The sequence below is a fragment of the Panthera leo genome, chromosome A2, assembly GCF_018350215.1.
Source record: "Panthera leo isolate Ple1 chromosome A2, P.leo_Ple1_pat1.1, whole genome shotgun sequence".
NCBI lineage: Eukaryota > Metazoa > Chordata > Mammalia > Carnivora > Felidae > Panthera > Panthera leo.
This window is the reverse complement of record NC_056680.1, coordinates 119504859-119521776: the sequence shown is the minus strand read 5'-3', so window position 1 is coordinate 119521776 and position 16918 is coordinate 119504859. Positions and strand designations below refer to the sequence as shown.

The 16918-nt window shown below is 41.6% G+C and overlaps 1 protein-coding gene across 4 annotated transcripts in view; it reads left to right on the top strand.

Moving 5' to 3' along the window:
• The first annotated feature begins 352 nt into the window (after nucleotides 1-352).
• Nucleotides 353-16918, top strand: part of CPVL (carboxypeptidase vitellogenic like) — a 115743-nt gene continuing 99177 nt past the window's right edge. For 2 of the 4 annotated variants that reach the window (XM_042921126.1, XM_042921107.1), the window contains exons 1-3: nucleotides 353-427; nucleotides 3537-3722; nucleotides 11849-11967. In XM_042921126.1, the coding sequence (XP_042777060.1) occupies nucleotides 3560-3722; nucleotides 11849-11967 (282 nt within the window). In that variant the 5' untranslated portion in view covers nucleotides 353-427; nucleotides 3537-3559. Of the gene's footprint in view, nucleotides 428-1106; nucleotides 1269-3536; nucleotides 3723-11848; nucleotides 11968-16918 lie in introns of those variants that run through there. The other 2 variants (XM_042921099.1, XM_042921116.1) reach the window with 2 other exon arrangements.

Genomic DNA, 16918 nt, shown 5'->3' with positions numbered 1-16918 from the left:
TCTAATATCTCACATCTGTCTAAAATACCATGACTCATTATTTAGACACATCACTTCAACAAATATTTGCTGATACCAATCGCATGCACATTTGTTATGGATTCTATCCCGGGGGGCATTAAATACTATATAATAATTGTAATTATTATTATAACAGCCCCTCACATTTATGCAGAGTCTTCTAATTTACCAAAGAGAAAGTTTACTTTGAGTCTTGAGGTTCTGTGGTTCTAGGAGATCAAGACATACCTCCATAGAATGTTAGAGAAAGAAGAGTACATTCCAGAAGAGCAAACAGAACACTTATTCCTAGGAAACGCAAGAGGTCATAACCAGGTAGTACCAAGGAATGAGGAACAAGCATTTTGTTTTTTGCCACATCTATCAGCTGTTTCACTTTTTCTTAACAAAAAAGCGAAGCCGAAAACTATTTTTTTCTGATGATAAGATTAATTATTGTAGAAAATTTAGAAGTTTTAAAGAAGTATTAATTAAGGAGAAACTACCCTATATCCAATACAATAGCCTGCTTTTCCTTACCTGATATTTTAGTACATTTTCCCATTCTTGTCATTTTAATTGCTGTGTATAATTCCATCTTTTTGTTGTATAATAACTGACTTATTGTAAATTATATTGTAAATTATTTAATTAATTATTAATTATTTATTACAAATTATTGTAAACAATATAAATTGTTGATAGTTTTTATTATTCTAAGGAACACAGTGATAAATATCTGTGTTTATATTTAAAAAATTGTATGCTGAACATATGGCTTCCAGCTGTAATATTTAAGGATTAGTGAGACAATTTTAGCAAATCATATACCTTTGACCTTTAGCTTACTTGATTCTGCCAATATTGCTTTGTATTTACTTAGATTTTATGTTTCCAAACATTAAGAGGAACAGTTTGTCTGAATCCTTCAATATGATATATTTGAACTGGAAATAGCACCAATGTTTTCATATTATTCCAAATAGATATGAGAAATTGTATGGTGAATACTCCCTCCTCCCCCCCCCCCCCCCAGTTCTTTAGGCAATTGCTTCTAGTAGAGGATGTTTTGTTTAGAAAGTACTCAGTAAATATTCAATACATTAAAAGATTCAGGCTAATTTAGTATAAACAAAAACATTTGAGAAGGATTTAAGAAGAAAACAACACTTCCTTATTCGTGATAATAGCCTTCATTTTCATTAGGAGACATGACAGCCAAGCAGAGTTCAGGAATTCTGGCAGTTAAATGAGAATTATGCAATGAAGTATGTTGTTGCTTTAATTCACCTCCATGAGAAACCATGACTCTAATAGTTATTTGATTAAATGTTAATGAGATCTGCTAAATTGACCGAACTCTTACTTTTATGTATTAGATTTATGTCAATTAAAACAAGACGAGTTTTACCTCTTTCCTTTTTTAACATCTCTGAGTCAACATCTGCTTTCAAGGGAGGTGTTGTAACTACCCTGGTTATTTAAATATTAATGACTTCCATTAAAGGGAGCTGGAAGTTTGCAGCAGGAAGATTGAGAAATTAGATGGTGTGATTAGTTCCTTATTTCTGCCGCCAGGAAAAAAACCTCTTACTGGAAGAGCTTTTTCCAGTATTTTTTTAATTCCACAGATCTTCTTTTTTTTTTTCCCCCGAACCAGTTGGAGAGTAAGATTGTTGATTTCAAGTATTCCTTGAAAGTAGCTACAGTATTAAAACAAGTTCACATAATTAATTTAGTGCCATAGTGGTCAGTACCTTGGGCTTCTTGGGACTAACTTCAGTTTTTAAATTCATTTTGTTCCTTATGATAGTCCATAATAGGCAAGGCCAGTTTTTAGTTGCATATTGTATTTGGTTGGGCTTGTTTACATGAAGCATGGGGAATTCTATTAAGTTAACCATGAAAGACTTGACTAGAATTATATATTTGATCACATTATAATTATAAATGTTTATCTTATTGGGGAAATGTGTCTGAAAAGCTTTTAAAATTTGCCACAAACAGTATTTTCATTTTATGCTAACTTGGGTTGTGACAAGTCTGTGGTAACAGATTTTTATACATTTCATGTTTTTAAGATGTTTTAATGGCATGGTATTTTAAGGCACTGAACAGTCCGAAGCAGGCATTATATTTGCATAATTGTATATTTATTTTTACATCCAGAAACCTAAGTGAGTAAAGTATTTATTAGTTTCATGTACTTTATTTAGACTTTAGAGCTAAGAATTCGGATCTTGCTTAAATGGTAGTAGGTGCCGAGTAATGTAATAGCACTGATGGAAGATCCTAATTCTTAGCGTTAAGGATTAAGGTGAAGTAAGTGAGGCACTTGACTCCGGTATAAAATGTAAGAGAGTGCCAAAAAACCCAATAATCATGATAGATAGTATTTTAATGCAACATTTGGGAAAAAATAAAAATTAATGCAAGAAAATCCACGATGAACAAAACGTCACAATTTTAGAAAAAGATGAGATCTGACCCTGCATCTGCCCCTGACTCACCTTGTGCCGGGTTTTGGCCTCGACTGGGTTTACCATGTTCTTGGCTGCGGCATTCCTTATCCAAGGAATCAACATTTCCTTATCTAACATTAGTGCCATTAATCTTTGATTTCCTGGTTGAGTTATTAGGATATTCAAATCAGCTAAAAATACATGGGGAAGCCCATTGTAAATACAAATTACATATTTATTTACAAATTTAGGGAAATTGCCAACTTTAAGTCACTACTATTATCAGTCGAGGTGAGTAGTCTAAGCAAGCATCAGATTTGAAGACCTTTGAAAAACTGTTCACAAAGGTTGAGGCATAGCTCTTGAGTTTATCAGCTAGCAATAAGGGCAGGGACCTGAAGATAGTTGTAGGACCTTCCCTTTCTTCTTTCTTTTTTGTTCTTGAATGCAAAGTTTGTGATTTGTAAGAGACAGAAGAGGTAAGCAGAAATCCACTTGGTTTATTTTAAATTTCTCTGCCCAAGTGCCCATGGACAACTGAAGTCTCACTTTTGCTCAAGCTGTCCCCCCCATAAGTGATGCTTTCTCCATTTCTCCTGCCCATCTGGGTTCCACCCACCCTTCCTTCACACCTAATCTTGTTAAGGCCTCCCTAGTTTCTCTTGGCCAGAGATATGTTCTCAGTCCTGTGCCTTCCCGTGGTAGGTAAGCATCTCTACGACACATTTGGTGATAAGTTACAGAGTCCTTGTTGTCTTGAAGTTTTATCTGATCCTGCATGGAGTTTACTTTTCAGACCACAGTTTTAGAAATATAAATTGTTTCTCTAGTTAGACTGTGAATCCTTGAATAGCCCCTTCCTCTCCCTTAGACTGTGGACTTCAGGGTAAGCAGGGATTAGGTCTGTTTGGTTCAGGTGGTATCCAAGGTGCTTAGCAAAGGACCTTTACACAGAATATTTATTTATTTATTTTACAATATACATTTTTTTTTTTTAATGAAATAAATGAATGTCTTGTATGTAAAAGGACTGGGTAAATATTTACTCTTTGGATTCATTTGTTTTCATCCTAGGCCTAGAGAGACTGGTTGGTGCCATGTGGAAGACGATTGTTTTGGTGGTCGTGTTCATGTTCAGCCCTGGTGGCGGGATCTTTCACTCCTTATACAAAAATGTTCGGGTTTCCGTACCACATAAGGGAAACGTAGGAGAGCCATTATTTCTTACTCCCTATATTGAAGCTGGGAAACTTGAAGAAGGTAAGTTTAGTAAAATCAGAAAACCACTGGGGTATTTTCAACAGTTTGGGGTTTTGTTTCATTTTGGGTTTTTTTGCAGTTATTTTACAGGATTCAAAATACATTCTGGTATTTTTTAACCCAGCTGTTTTATTTCAAATATTAATGATTTGATGTCATGTATTATCAGAGTTTTGAGCTAAAATGAGAGTTTGTCAGGGACAGATTATCTGGTGGTCGAGTACCTACATTTCTATTTATAAAACTAGCATAGCGCCTGTCCCCAGCTGGGCAATAATAAATACTAACCTTAAAACTTACTACACATACTGGTTCCGAGGATTCTATGTAAACTCACGTCAGCATCTTAACAACCCAGGCAGGTGTACCCATTTCACATCTAAGAACACTAAAGCAGAACGAGATTAAGTTACTTGCCAGAGTTGGGGGCACCTGGGTGGCTTCTTCAGTTAAGCGTCTGACTCTTAATTGAGGCTCAGGCCATGATCTCACTGTTGGTGAGTTCGAGCCCCACATCAGGCTCTGCACTGACAGCACAGAGCCTGCTTGGTATTCTCTCTCTCTGCCTCTGTCTAGCCCTCCCTTGTTTGCTGTCTCTCTCTGTCTCTCTCTCTCTCTCTCTCAAAATAGATAAATAGGGGCGCCTGGGTAACTCAGTCAGTTAGGCGTCTGACTTCAGCTCAGGTCATGATCTCACAGTTCGTGAGTTCGAGCCCTGTGCTGGGCTCTGTGCTGACAGTTCAGAGCCTGGACCCTGCTTTGGCTTCTGTGTCTCCCTCTCTCTCTCCACTCCTCCCCCACTCACTCACTCTCTCTCTCTCTCTCAAAAATAAATAAAAACATTTAAAAAATTAAAAAATAGATAAATAAACTTAAAAAAATTTTTTTAAAGTTACTTGGAGAGTCACATGGACACCAGCTGGTAGGTGCAGGATTCACACCCAGACAGCCTCCCTCCGGAGTCTATGACCACAGGCATACTGTTGGGCCCCTCTGCACGGCAAGTTACTCAAATATTCTAGACCTCGGAGTCCTCATCAACAACATGGAGACACAACCACTTAAGTCACAGGGATGTTATAAGAATCAGATGAGAAAACGCACATGAAAGCTCTATACCCTATACGTTGCTCTCTAAATATTAGTGTTTGCAAATCACTTTTTATTTGGAAATTGTGGGGTTTCCAATAATTATTATTAATAGGAAAAAGGTGTTATTGGGCATCATCGGAGACTAGAATTTATGACCTGCCTCTGTTCTTAATGCTTCCTTCTGTTTAGGTAAATCACTGGGTAGATAACACTACTTAATCTTTCAGGACATCAGTGGGTTCCTGAACTATAAAATAGTATATAGGCAGCTGTTTTCAGGTGTTGTTTGTAAAAGGAATCAGAGACATGGGGTAGTGGCTGGAGGGAGCTGTGGGACCAGGAAGGGTCTTTAAACCATAAGAGACTCTTAAAAACTGAGAATAAACTGAGGGTTGATGGGGGGTGGGAGGGAGGGGAAAGTGGGTGATGGGCATTGAGGAGGGCACCTGTTGGGATGAGCACTGGGTGTTGTATGGAAACCAATTTGACAATAAACTTTATATATTGGAAAAAAACTGAGAACAAACTGAAGGTTGATGGGGGATGGGAGGGAGGGGAGGGTGGGTGATGGGTATTGAGGAAGGCACCTTTTGGGATGAGCACTGAGTGTTGTATGGAAACCAATTTGACAATAAATTTCATATTTAAAAGAGAGAGAGAGAGCAGGAGACAATGTATTTGCTGATAGAAATGATTGAGAAGAGGGGACAGTTGATTGGGATGGGGGACTATTTCAGGAGCACTCTCTTTAGGTCAAAGATGGGGAAGCTGGCCCATAGATGGAGACGTTGGTGTTTGCTTTGGAGGACTGACTGCTCTCGAATCACAGGTGGGACAACCGAGTTAGTGGCTGTGAGGCTGCTAGGTTGGTAGACAGCAGGGGCATGTGGAAGTGATGTTGGAAATTTGAGGGAAATAATCATTTTCAAGATCAAAAATAAATCTATGTACTCCACAAAGAAGTTTAAAAATAAAGCAACGCTTCTTCATTCAAAATATTCTCATAGCTAACAGGGTATTATTGTTTTGGGTTTTGTTTGGTTTAAAACCAAAACGTTCTTGTATCTTGGGGGTGCACTGGAGTCCTGGTCACGTGTCTTTTTTCTGACGTACACATCGACTCCATGTTTTACCGTCTCCTGAGAAGAGGTGGAAAACTTGGATAATGTCGTCAGTGTATATTAGTGTACATTTTCTTAGAATTTATTAATTTATTTTGAGAGAGAGAGAGAGAGAGCCAGGAAGGGCCAGAGAAAGAGAGGGAGAGAGAGAATCCCGAGCAGGCTACACATCATCAGTGCAGAGCCTGATGTGGGGCTCGAAGTCACGAATCGTGAGATCATGACCTGAACCGAAACCAAGAGTCAGACGCTTAGCTGACCGAGCCACCCAGGTGCCCCTGTGTACATTTGATGATGTAGCCAGCGACAATGTAGTCAGAGAATGTAGTCATTCCTTTTTTAAAAAAGACTCATTTTTTTCTTGATGTAGAAAAGTCATGAGAAGATGGTATTCCGATGGTACAGGCTCATATCACTAGACATATACGAAGAGGCAAAATATCATCCAAATCTACAAAAACGGATCACATGCATTCATTTGGGCTTCTTTAGTAAGTGGGTACTGATGGCTTAGATTATGTTCATTAACAACAAATCAAACCAAATCAGTTAGAGCTGAAATGGCATTGAATACTCATAACCAACCCTACCAATCCACACAGAAGGAATTTGAGACTCCCAAAACGTTACATGACTTGCCCAAGGATATGCAGGTAATAGGACCAGAGATGTATTTAAGACCCAGATTTTCTGACTTCTGCTCTGGGATCTGCCTGCTCTAATTTGTTTCCCTTTGTTTTAGAATCTGGTGCTCTTCTGGAGTGACCAGATGCAGACACATGAAACCAATTAAGGAATAAGGCAGTGAATACTAAAATACTAAAGTGTCACATTTGAGGTAGGCATGTTGGAAATTTTGAGAAGGAAGCTATCCTATCGGTTGGTAGAGTCCAGAAAATAGCAATAGTGTAGTAAGAAAAATAACACATCCTAATATTTAATAACTATATTCCCAATACATAGCACAGTTTCTATATGTAATAGGCATATATAATAAATACTTGCAGAATTTAAATGTTAAGCCTGAATGTATGCCAGACATGGGTTTTACACACACATTAGCTTATTTAACTCTCAGAGCAATGGTAATGAAGAATGCATAATTATTGTTCCCATTTTATAGATGAGGAAACTGAGGCCCAGAGAAATTAAGTGTCTTGCTCAGAGCCATTTAATGATAATAAGTGGCAGAGGTGGCATTAAAACCTATCTTTGCTGGCTCCGGAACCCAAGGTATGAACCACTGTGCTATGTGACTAGATCCAAACTAGGAAAGGATCTGTGTATACTGAGTGAGGAAAACAGTTTCAACAAAGGCATTTAGCTCAAGCGACTCGTGGTGGTGTGTCTGTTTCATACATCTTGGAGAAACCAAGTGAAAATACAGAGAAATCCATCTGACAGACTGTCCACATCCCTACCACTCCTGTATTCCTTGTTTACAAACATTTCACTGTTGCGGTCATCAGCAGTAGCAAGGAAGGTTTCCAAGGGAGGTAGTTTTCATCTTCTGCCCTTCTGTGCCAAGTCTGATAGATCACCATCTGATGGAGGACAACTTCTAAAATAGTAAAACTGATGTAATGTCACTTTCTAAAGTTCTGTTACGCAGTCAAAATCTTTGAATGGAATTTTGAGTGGCTGATCCAAATTCTGGTACATCTGTGTATTCACATACAGCCCTGATAACATAATTAAGGATAATTTTATTCATCCGCTTTACTGAAAGTTCAGGAAGCTCTGGACAGATGGTCAGCTCATTCCCCTAAATCCCTTTTGTTTATTGAGTCTGTCAAAACCTTAGGCGCATGAGTCTTAGTATCGCAATGGAACATTCTTGAGATAAACAGTAATTCACAAAAAGACAAGGGCGTTTTTATTTTTTAATCTCCCAATTAGCTGGCTTAGTTTTGTGTAATTGTAATTGCACGTTTACTTTCTCTGCAGCTAGAATAAACCCTCGAAACAAAATGAATAAAGGAGGCAAATTTTTAAATATTTACAAACACTGCCTTTTCACGAACTTTAAAGACCATTTTGTTATTAGGTGTCACTTTATTATCACTTACGGTCTGGCCGTGTCTTGTACAGTACTGTTGATGACTGAAGACTTTGTAAATGTGAAGTGCACCCTGATTAGCTGCTTCAAGTCCTTCTTTGGTCACAATCCAATCTTTTTCAAAGTGTTAATATCATAAACATTGGTAACTGCAGTGAATAATAAGGAGGAAGTGAAATCACTTCAAAGAAAACCTTTTCCTTTTTTTTTAAACTGTTTTGAACATTTGAATTGTGAGTCATGGTTCCAGGAAGTAAGAAACCCCTACATCTTGGGAGTTTATTTTCCACATTCCATTGGTAGACTCTGGAAGGAGGAACCGAACATTTGAAAATGCAAAATATCATTTTAGTTGAAAGAGCTTTTAATTATTTTACCGTGACTTCGTTAAAGGAAATTTAAGAATTGAAATAGGGTGAAACACTTTTTAGTGAGCCAGAAAAAGTCCTTCTAAATTCTTAAGACCTTAAAAAGGCCTGCCTTCTTTAGGAGGATTTTGTAGAAATATGCTAATCCTAGTGCATTGCCAGTGAGTAAATCAGGTGTACCTGTGGGTACGAAGACAAGACAATTTCCCTGCTTTCCAGTAGCCCCTGATCTTCAAGGCGAGGCAGGAAATGTACCTGAGGAGGTATAAGGTAGCAGAGAAACAACTTTGGAAGCTTCAGAAAAGGAGGGCTGGGGGAACATCAGAGTCATTGTCAGAGCAGGCCAGCAGACCTTGTGCTGTGCTGGCCTCAGAGAGATAGATTGATTCAATCATCTCTCTCCCATATTCCATTCCCTCTAGCTCCTTTCTATTACATATTTTGTTTTCTCATTCTTCTTCGACCTTTCTCATTTTTCTCTGTCTTCTTTCTCGAATCCCTGCTGCTCACATACCTCACTGTGAGTCACGTCTCATTTATTCCTAACCCTTCTACCTTCAGGTCTCTATCCACCTTTTTGGGGGTTCTCTGATTCTGAGAAGATTGATAGTTTGGGGGAAAATATGTCAGAAGTGTTTTCGGTACAACATTCCAGTTACAAAAGAAGTCTGGGGATATGATATATAGCATAGTGACTACAGTTAGTAATATCATATTGCAAGTTTGAAAGTTGCTAAGAGAATAGATCTTGAAAGTTCTCATCACCAGAAGAAAAAATTGTAACTACGTACAGTGATGGGTGTTTACTAGATGTTGTGGTGACCATTTTGCAATATATGCAAACATCAAATTGTTAGGTTGTACATCTGAAACTCATATAATGTTCCTTGTCCAATATATTTCAATTTTTTTAAACAGAAAAAAAAAGTTTTGAAAGGCTGCCCAGCCCTGGAGGGTCAGCCTTCTTTGGGCTAATTGAGAGCGGAAGCAAAGTGGGGTGGGGTGGAGGCAAGGCTGCTGGAGGGAAGGGTGTAGGCTGGCAATCACCACTTTCCCTAAACATCCCCCTTTTCCTTTGCTTGAGATGCTCCTCTCCCTTTCTTTTTTCTTTTTCTGGCAGCAAGGGATAGGTCTTTTTGAGAAGAGCATGGGAAGAGCTAGAGAAGCTGGATTGAGTTAAGCAATCTTCCCTGGGGGAACCAGACGCTGCCAGAAAAAGGCAGAGTTTTCTAGACAGCACGTGGGGTGGCCCACAAGCTAGTGATGATCTTCGCTTCCTTTGCCCGAGCCCTTATTTTAGATGCAGCTCTCTGTGCTGAGTTTGATCCCCACAGAAAGTCCAGGGTGGGGGAATCGGTATCCACATCTTGCACAAGAGGAAAGAGAGGCTCAGAGAGATAAGGCAACTTGCCAGGGGGCCTGGTCAGAATCACAAACCTGGGTCTACCCATGTTCTTCCTATTGTACTAACCTAGCAGGACCCTTCAGAAACTGCTCTTGAGACCCTGCCTTTATCCCACCATCTCCTCTGCTCCCAGATGCCACTTGTTCCTAATCAGCAGGTGCATTTCACAGGTAACAATAGCTGTGCTCCCTACGAGCCAGCTTCTTTTCTAAAGGTTGTACATGCATGGACCCTTATTCTCATTGACACGTGAAGTCATCCACCTTCCGTAGATGAGAAACTGAAGCACAGACAGGTCAAGTGACTGCCCAGGGACCACAGAGATGGTCAGTAGCAGCGTAAGGCTCAGCAAAGTACGAAGGAAAGGGAACAGTGCTGTCTAGATGAGAGTTTCCCTGCCAGGAGGCAGGTTCATTTTAAAAGAGGAACTTGCAGCCCTGATGCCATGGTGTGCTGGTAAGTGTCACGAGCAGCTCTGTGGGGACGGGGTCCTGATTTGCACACTGATCTGTGCATGTAGACGTTCTTACTGTGGCTTGTTGCCTGCTAGTGGTGATGTTGCTAATGCTAAGGTGGGAAGAGATGCTAACAGCTTGAGAGCCTATGGGCTCCAGCACCCTGCTGAAGGCATCTTTAGTGGGTGGTGTGTGTGAAGGACTAAGCTTCCTGACCTGCTCCTCTCTCTAACCAGTCTCCTACTTAATATGTGTCAGACATAAATAGCTTTTCTTCAATCATTAGTTTTTACTGGGGACACTTGCTTTGTCAGCATTAAGGAATCTTTCTTCACCTAAACTCCCCTTCAGTTCCCCCTACCCCCTGCCATCCATGTCCCATTTCTCCTCCACTGTTTTCCTAATCACTGCTTGCTCTCCCTTCCCCCCTCCGTGCCACCCCTACTTTGGGACTAACTCTCTGGTTGAGAAGCAGTGTAGGGTCAGAGAAGGAGCAAACTCTGCAGTCTGACTGCTAGGTTTGAATCCCAGCTCTCCTTTACTAGCTGTGTGACCTTGGGCAAGTTACTCACCCTCTCTGAGCTTCAGCTCATCTGTAAAGTGGGGATAATAATTACACCTACTGCATAATGGAAAGCCCTCGGTACTGTAGCCTTTAAAGTGTTAGCCCCTCTTAGTATTATCTACTCCTGGGTGTCCTCACGCTATCTGAGCAGTCCCTCTTTCCCCCTCCCTGTCTCTGTCCCTTTGGTGCCATAAAAAAGCCAGACCTCTGCCCTCTACAACTATCCTGTTGTCTTATTTGGTTTCCTGTGAGTAGCTATGAGGCCATGAGGTCACCCCTCGTCTCACTGCCTGCCTCTCCCTACCCTCCCAGCCATCCCCACTCCCCACATGCGTCAGCGTATTTCCCTTAATGGAAGTGGCAGGCCCCTTGCTTTCATGATAAGGAGAGTGTGGAGAATATAGGCTTTCCGGAGGCTGAGAGCTGCTTAGCTATGTTGTTTTCCTTGTACCCGCCTCACCTTTTGGGACTTGGTGACTTCTGCCCTGGCCTTTTTATTTATTTATTTCTATTTTATTATTATTATTTTTTAATGTTTATTTTGGAGAGAGACAGTGACAGAGCGTGAGCAGGGGAGGGGCAGAGAGAGAGAGAAAGAGAGAGAGGTAGACACAGAATCCGAAGCAGGCTCCAGGCTCTGAGCTGGGCTCGAACCCCTGAACTGTGAGATCATGACCTGAGTCAAAGTCGGGCACTTAATCGACTGAGCCACCCAGGTGCCCCCACTTTGGTTTCCTTTTTAGAGTGGAGCTGAGGATAAGTGATTTTCTTTCTTTTTTCTTAAAAAGAAATCTTATTATAGCTCATAAATATATTTGGGGACCAAAGAAAAAAAGGTTAAAAATGCCCCTTGGCTACATTGTAAATGTGGAACATGTGGAACTGGCCAGGGCAAGCTGGAATTTGCTATAGTCCGTACCTTTATGCCAGTCTCCTGGTAGCTTTTCTGTTCGCTCCATCCCAGACCTGGCCCATGAGAGGGAGAAGACCAGAGATGAGGCAGAGATAGCTAACTCGATATTATTTCTCTAATCCTCCGGTACATTCTTTTTTTCCACTAGCAAAAAAACAGAGTTTGGTTCCTCCTTTCCCTGGATCGAATGTGAAGAGTTACGCTGGCTACATCACTGTGAATAAGACCTACAACAGCAACATTTTCTTCTGGTTCTTTCCAGCTCAGGTAGGCCTGCGAGAGCGCTCTATCAGGACACTAACCCTCAGGAGCTGAGAATGCTCCCCAGCGCAGAAATGTTAGCCTAGGAAACCATACTTTAAAAAACAACAACAACAAAAAAAAAACCAACTTTTTTTTTTTTTTTTTTTTGCATCTTTTAGATTTTTTTTCTAAAAATAAGCACCAGTGACTCCGTGTGGTGTTCCTGTTTATGTGCAGGAAACAAATGTTTACAGGCAAGGTCCAGCTCTTAAATTCCTTGCAGCCTTATTCAGAATATTAATATTACCACCTTCTTCCTGCCACCGTCTTCTTAAATCATTCTGTCGTTGTTTTGTTCTAAAAATACCTTGGGCAAGGCTGGGCGGTGGGGAACCGAAGAATGATAAGGGATGGGGAGGTTCCCGAAATATACAGGTGTGATACATGTCGAAAGGTAGTCGATTGTGGACTTCTGTGGCTGCTCTGTCCTCTGTCCCCGTGGGCTTTGCAGTGCCAGCTCTTATTTTTGCGCTCCCTCCTTCATGCCTCCGGTATCCATTAACTGAGTGCTACTCCATGGGAAACACGGAAGAGAGCTAAACTGATAAGGGGGCTTTGGGGGAGCAGTGGGAAAGCAGTGCTAATCTAGGATGGCTTCCAGAAAGCGAATCACTTACCTTCTTGGGTCCATACACACAGCTGGATACATTCTTGTACTTTACCAGTCTTGACCTAGCGCACCCAGGTGCATGCACACACATGTATGCATGTCACACAGCTCTTCAGCATGAACAAACCACTTTGCCTTACGGGTACTGTTGGGCAGAATTGGTAGAGGTGCTGAGCTGCATAAATAAATTGTATCCCACCCCAGGATAATTTTCTATTTTCATTTTCCAAATTGGATTTGGTTTAGAAGCCAGAGAAAACAAAGAAAAAGCTATCCCTGCGGAGGGTTGTATTTATATTTGCATGTGATTTGCATATCGCCGTGTTGCATCTAGAAAACTGTTTAATCTCGGATAGTTTTCAAATCAAATTGCCTTTGTTGGTACTGCTGGGTTGGGTTTTCTTGACTTCTCATTTCTGCCTTCCCAACCACGGCTTCTGACATAGTTGGCCGCATAGCCAACTATGTGAATGGGAGGAAACATATTAGAATTGGTGAAGAATTCCAGATGCTTTTTGGTTGGGCTCATAGTAGTATTCAGACTGTCACCTACTCCAGGAAGACTTTCCCGAACCCTGGAGAATTTCTTAGTTCTTCCTTGATGTTATTGTTGAGTGCGCAGATGGGGTGCTTACTGCACAAAATTGAAGGAGAGACTCGCCCTCAGGGTTATATAGGTGCCATGCTGGCACCCAAGTGTCCCCCAGACTCCTGCTGCCACCTCCCGTTGGTGGAATCCAACTGGAAACCAGAGGTGAGGGGTGGGGGAGTCCAGTTCTAGAGGTCTGTCTACCAGGGCACAGAACAGAGTAGAGAATGCAATAGAGAAGCAATGAGGAAAACATCCAAATACTCAATACAACTGTCTTAAAGAGAATTGGTGTACATTAAGCCTACCAATAAGACCTAATTCTAACAGGTGGACATTTTTCATGTGTTCTTGGAAATCTCTTCAACTTTATGCCTTCCGGAAACCATACGATACATGTGCATTTTTGATATCACACCTTTCAATATCCTTGAATGGATGCATTTATCATGAACCCCTTTGTATTAGTTCTCAATTGCTCTTGTACAAATTACCACAAACTTAGTGGTTTAAACAACACAGATTTATTAGCTCACAGGTCTGTAGGTCAGAAGTCTGACATAGGTCTCACTGGCTAAAATTAAGGTGTCAGCGGGGCTGTGATCCTTCTGGAGGCTCTCGGGGGGGATCTCTTTCCCTGCCTTTTGCATTTTCTGGAGGCTGCTCACATTCCTTGCCTCATGGCTCCTTCTTCCATCTTTACAGCCTGTGTCAGTGGGCTGAATCCTTCTCACGTTGCATCACTCTGGCCTACTCCATGGTCACATGACCGTCTCTGACTCTTGTCTTCTGCTGCCCTCTTTTACATTTAAGGACCCTTGTGATTGCATTGGGCCCACGGGATAACCCAGGATGATTTCCCCATTTTAAAGCCAGTTGACTGGCAACCTAATCCCATCAGCTACCTTAATTCCCTGTTACCATGTGGCTTAACCTATTTACAGGATCTAGGGATATGGATGTGGATACCTTTGAGAGCCATTGTCCTTTTACCAGAAAGAAACACCTTGCACAGCTAAAATGGTGTGGACGGAGGTGTAGTGTTGCCCCACGTACCCACTTGGGGGAGGGCTGGGATGGGGGCCTGAAGAGGCGAGTGTAGCCTATGGGGTCACCTTTCCTAATCCCGCTCAGTGTTCCTCTGAGGCCTGCCGGGGGGGGGGGGGGGGCTCCACCTCCCCCTCCGCGCTGTCTGCCTCCTTTAGCTCCGAGAAACCCCATTTCCTACTTTCTGTTCTGCTTGGGTGGCTTTTTCTGATAGCAGTAAGTTCCCCAACATGTAACTGCATGTTGAGTCTCCAATAGTAATAATCCAGATTTGTGAAAACAGGAATTAATGGGGTTGGGGGCGGGGGGAGAGAAGTGGTCCACTGAAAACAAAACAAAGACTCAGTCATTTCTTTCTGAGGTGGCCTCTGAGCAGGTGTACAGAATTATCTAGAATAGAGGCGGTGCTCCAGGACTGGAAAGCCGGTCAGGGAAATGGGCCTAGACTCTGCATCCTCTCCTGGTTGCCAGACCGAGATCTGAACCCCTGCTGCATTAAACAGTGACGGGGCTGTTAGGGGCCCCCCTTAATTCAGTGAAGACCTAGCGATGCATCCGCTGGCCAGATTATGCTCTTTTGGGCCCAGGACTGTAGCCCTCAACACATTCTTAGATGAACCCAAAAGACATAAACTCGAGGCCGCCACACGGGAAAAAGATGTTGGAGCACAGCGTGTTCTATTGGAAGTGATAGGCTCAGCTTCAGGGGGGGGGAAACAGGCAGGGATGAAAGGCTGACAATTGTCACCATGTGGCAGCCAGGATCGATTTTTTCTGAGACCTCCTTACCCAGGGAGGCCACATGCAGAGCTGGCATCTGAGGCCCCCAAGCAACCATTCTTGCCAAGCCAGTCAGGCTGTAAATTATGGAACAGGCCATATCTCCTTCTTGGGTGTAGAAGATAAAGCATGTGAGAAGGAGAAGCGGTGGTCACCGAGATGGGGGAGAGTTCCTCTCATTTGGCAGAAATATCTGTTCATTGCCTGTCACGGGGAGGCAGCCGATACTAATCAGGAGAGAAATGACCCTTTACAAAAATTGGAGGTGGAGAAAATAAGAGACTCAGGAAGGATGCTGCACTTGTAATATCCTCTGAGTATTTTTTTTGGGGGGGGGGCGGGATGCTGTTTCTCAAATTAGTTTTGTTTTCCTGTTTTTTCTGTGAGACTCCCCTGTTATTGTATACACATCGGTGCATAATAGATTCCAGAGCTGGAAATTTTTTGGTGTGTAGCCGGGAGGCAATCTGCAAGAGAAATAATAGGCATTTTCCGTGGGATAAAAAGTATAATGAAACCAATAAAAATGTAACAATTGTAATGGCTTTTGTTAATTGAACATTAACTAGGTACAAAACACTGTGCATATTCTTATTTAATCCTTACGAGCACCACATGGGGAAGGAATTGTTATCCTTGTTTAATAGATGAAGAGAATTACAGGGTAAATAATTAGCCCCGAGCTGACCAACTAGAGATTGGCAGAACTTGAATTTAAAACTAGGTCTCTGATAGAGAAGTCTTTGCTCTTGATCGCTGTGTGTTCGTCCTGAGAATCAACTAGCCATGGAAGGTGCTAGACTCCAGTCATTAACATTATAGCTCTTGAGTTAGTCAAGCTTGCGTAAAATCTTGGCTCCACTACTTATGCCAGATGTGAGGATCACAGTACCTACTTGATGATGATTTTGAGACAAATGAGAGAATGTGGGAAAACCTTAGATTGGTGCCTGATACATAGGAAGTAGTGTTGCTATTCTTATTATTTCGTAATTATCATCAGTATTATCATCAGTGTCATTAGTTTTCCTATTATTAACACAAATACTGTATATAAAAAGTATAATGAAGCTTAGTTCTTAAGCCAGTCACAATGCGGGATGTTAAAGAAGACAGGAAATGGGCCATTCCAAATTGGAAGTCCCTGAATGCCAGCGAAGAATGCAAATTAATTGTTGGGGGGAGGTTAATACATTACAAAGCGAAACTGGGGTTTTCCACATTTAAGAAGATAAAAAGGCAGAAGATTATTATTGTTAAAATTAGAATTCTTCCCATTGGAGAAAGAAATGCAGTATTTGACTTTGTCTTACAGATATAGGAATATAGGTAATTTGTTGAATTATTTGCATCAAATGTGATGGAGCCCAAACCCGAGGCATTTAGACTTAGGCCTAAGCCCGTTTACTAGATAGACCCCATCTTGCTCCCCTGGCCACGGGGAGTTGCTGGGATTCCTAGAATCTGAGTATCTGGTGACTGAGAAAGTTCAGTATCATATTGAGGAGTCAGCAAGGTTGGAATAGAGTGAGCTAGCCAGCCTCCCAAGAGCGATCTTTAGTTTCTTGATGTCCATGCTCCTGTGTAGTCACCTGCCATATTGAATTAAGGCTGGCCTTTGTGACCAATACACTATAGCAGAAGTGATGGTGTGTGACTTACAAGGCTCCTATTCAGGGCAGTGCTGCTTCCGCCTTGGTCTCTTGGATCACTCACCCTGAGGGAAGCCAGATGCCATTGGGAGGACACTAAAACAACCATATGGATAAACCTGTTTGGAGAGGAAGTGAATGTTTCACCCACCAGTTAGCACCAACATTAGATGATCTTCATCCAGCCCAAGTCAGATGACTGTAGCCCTGGCTGATATCTTGACTGTCACTTCATGA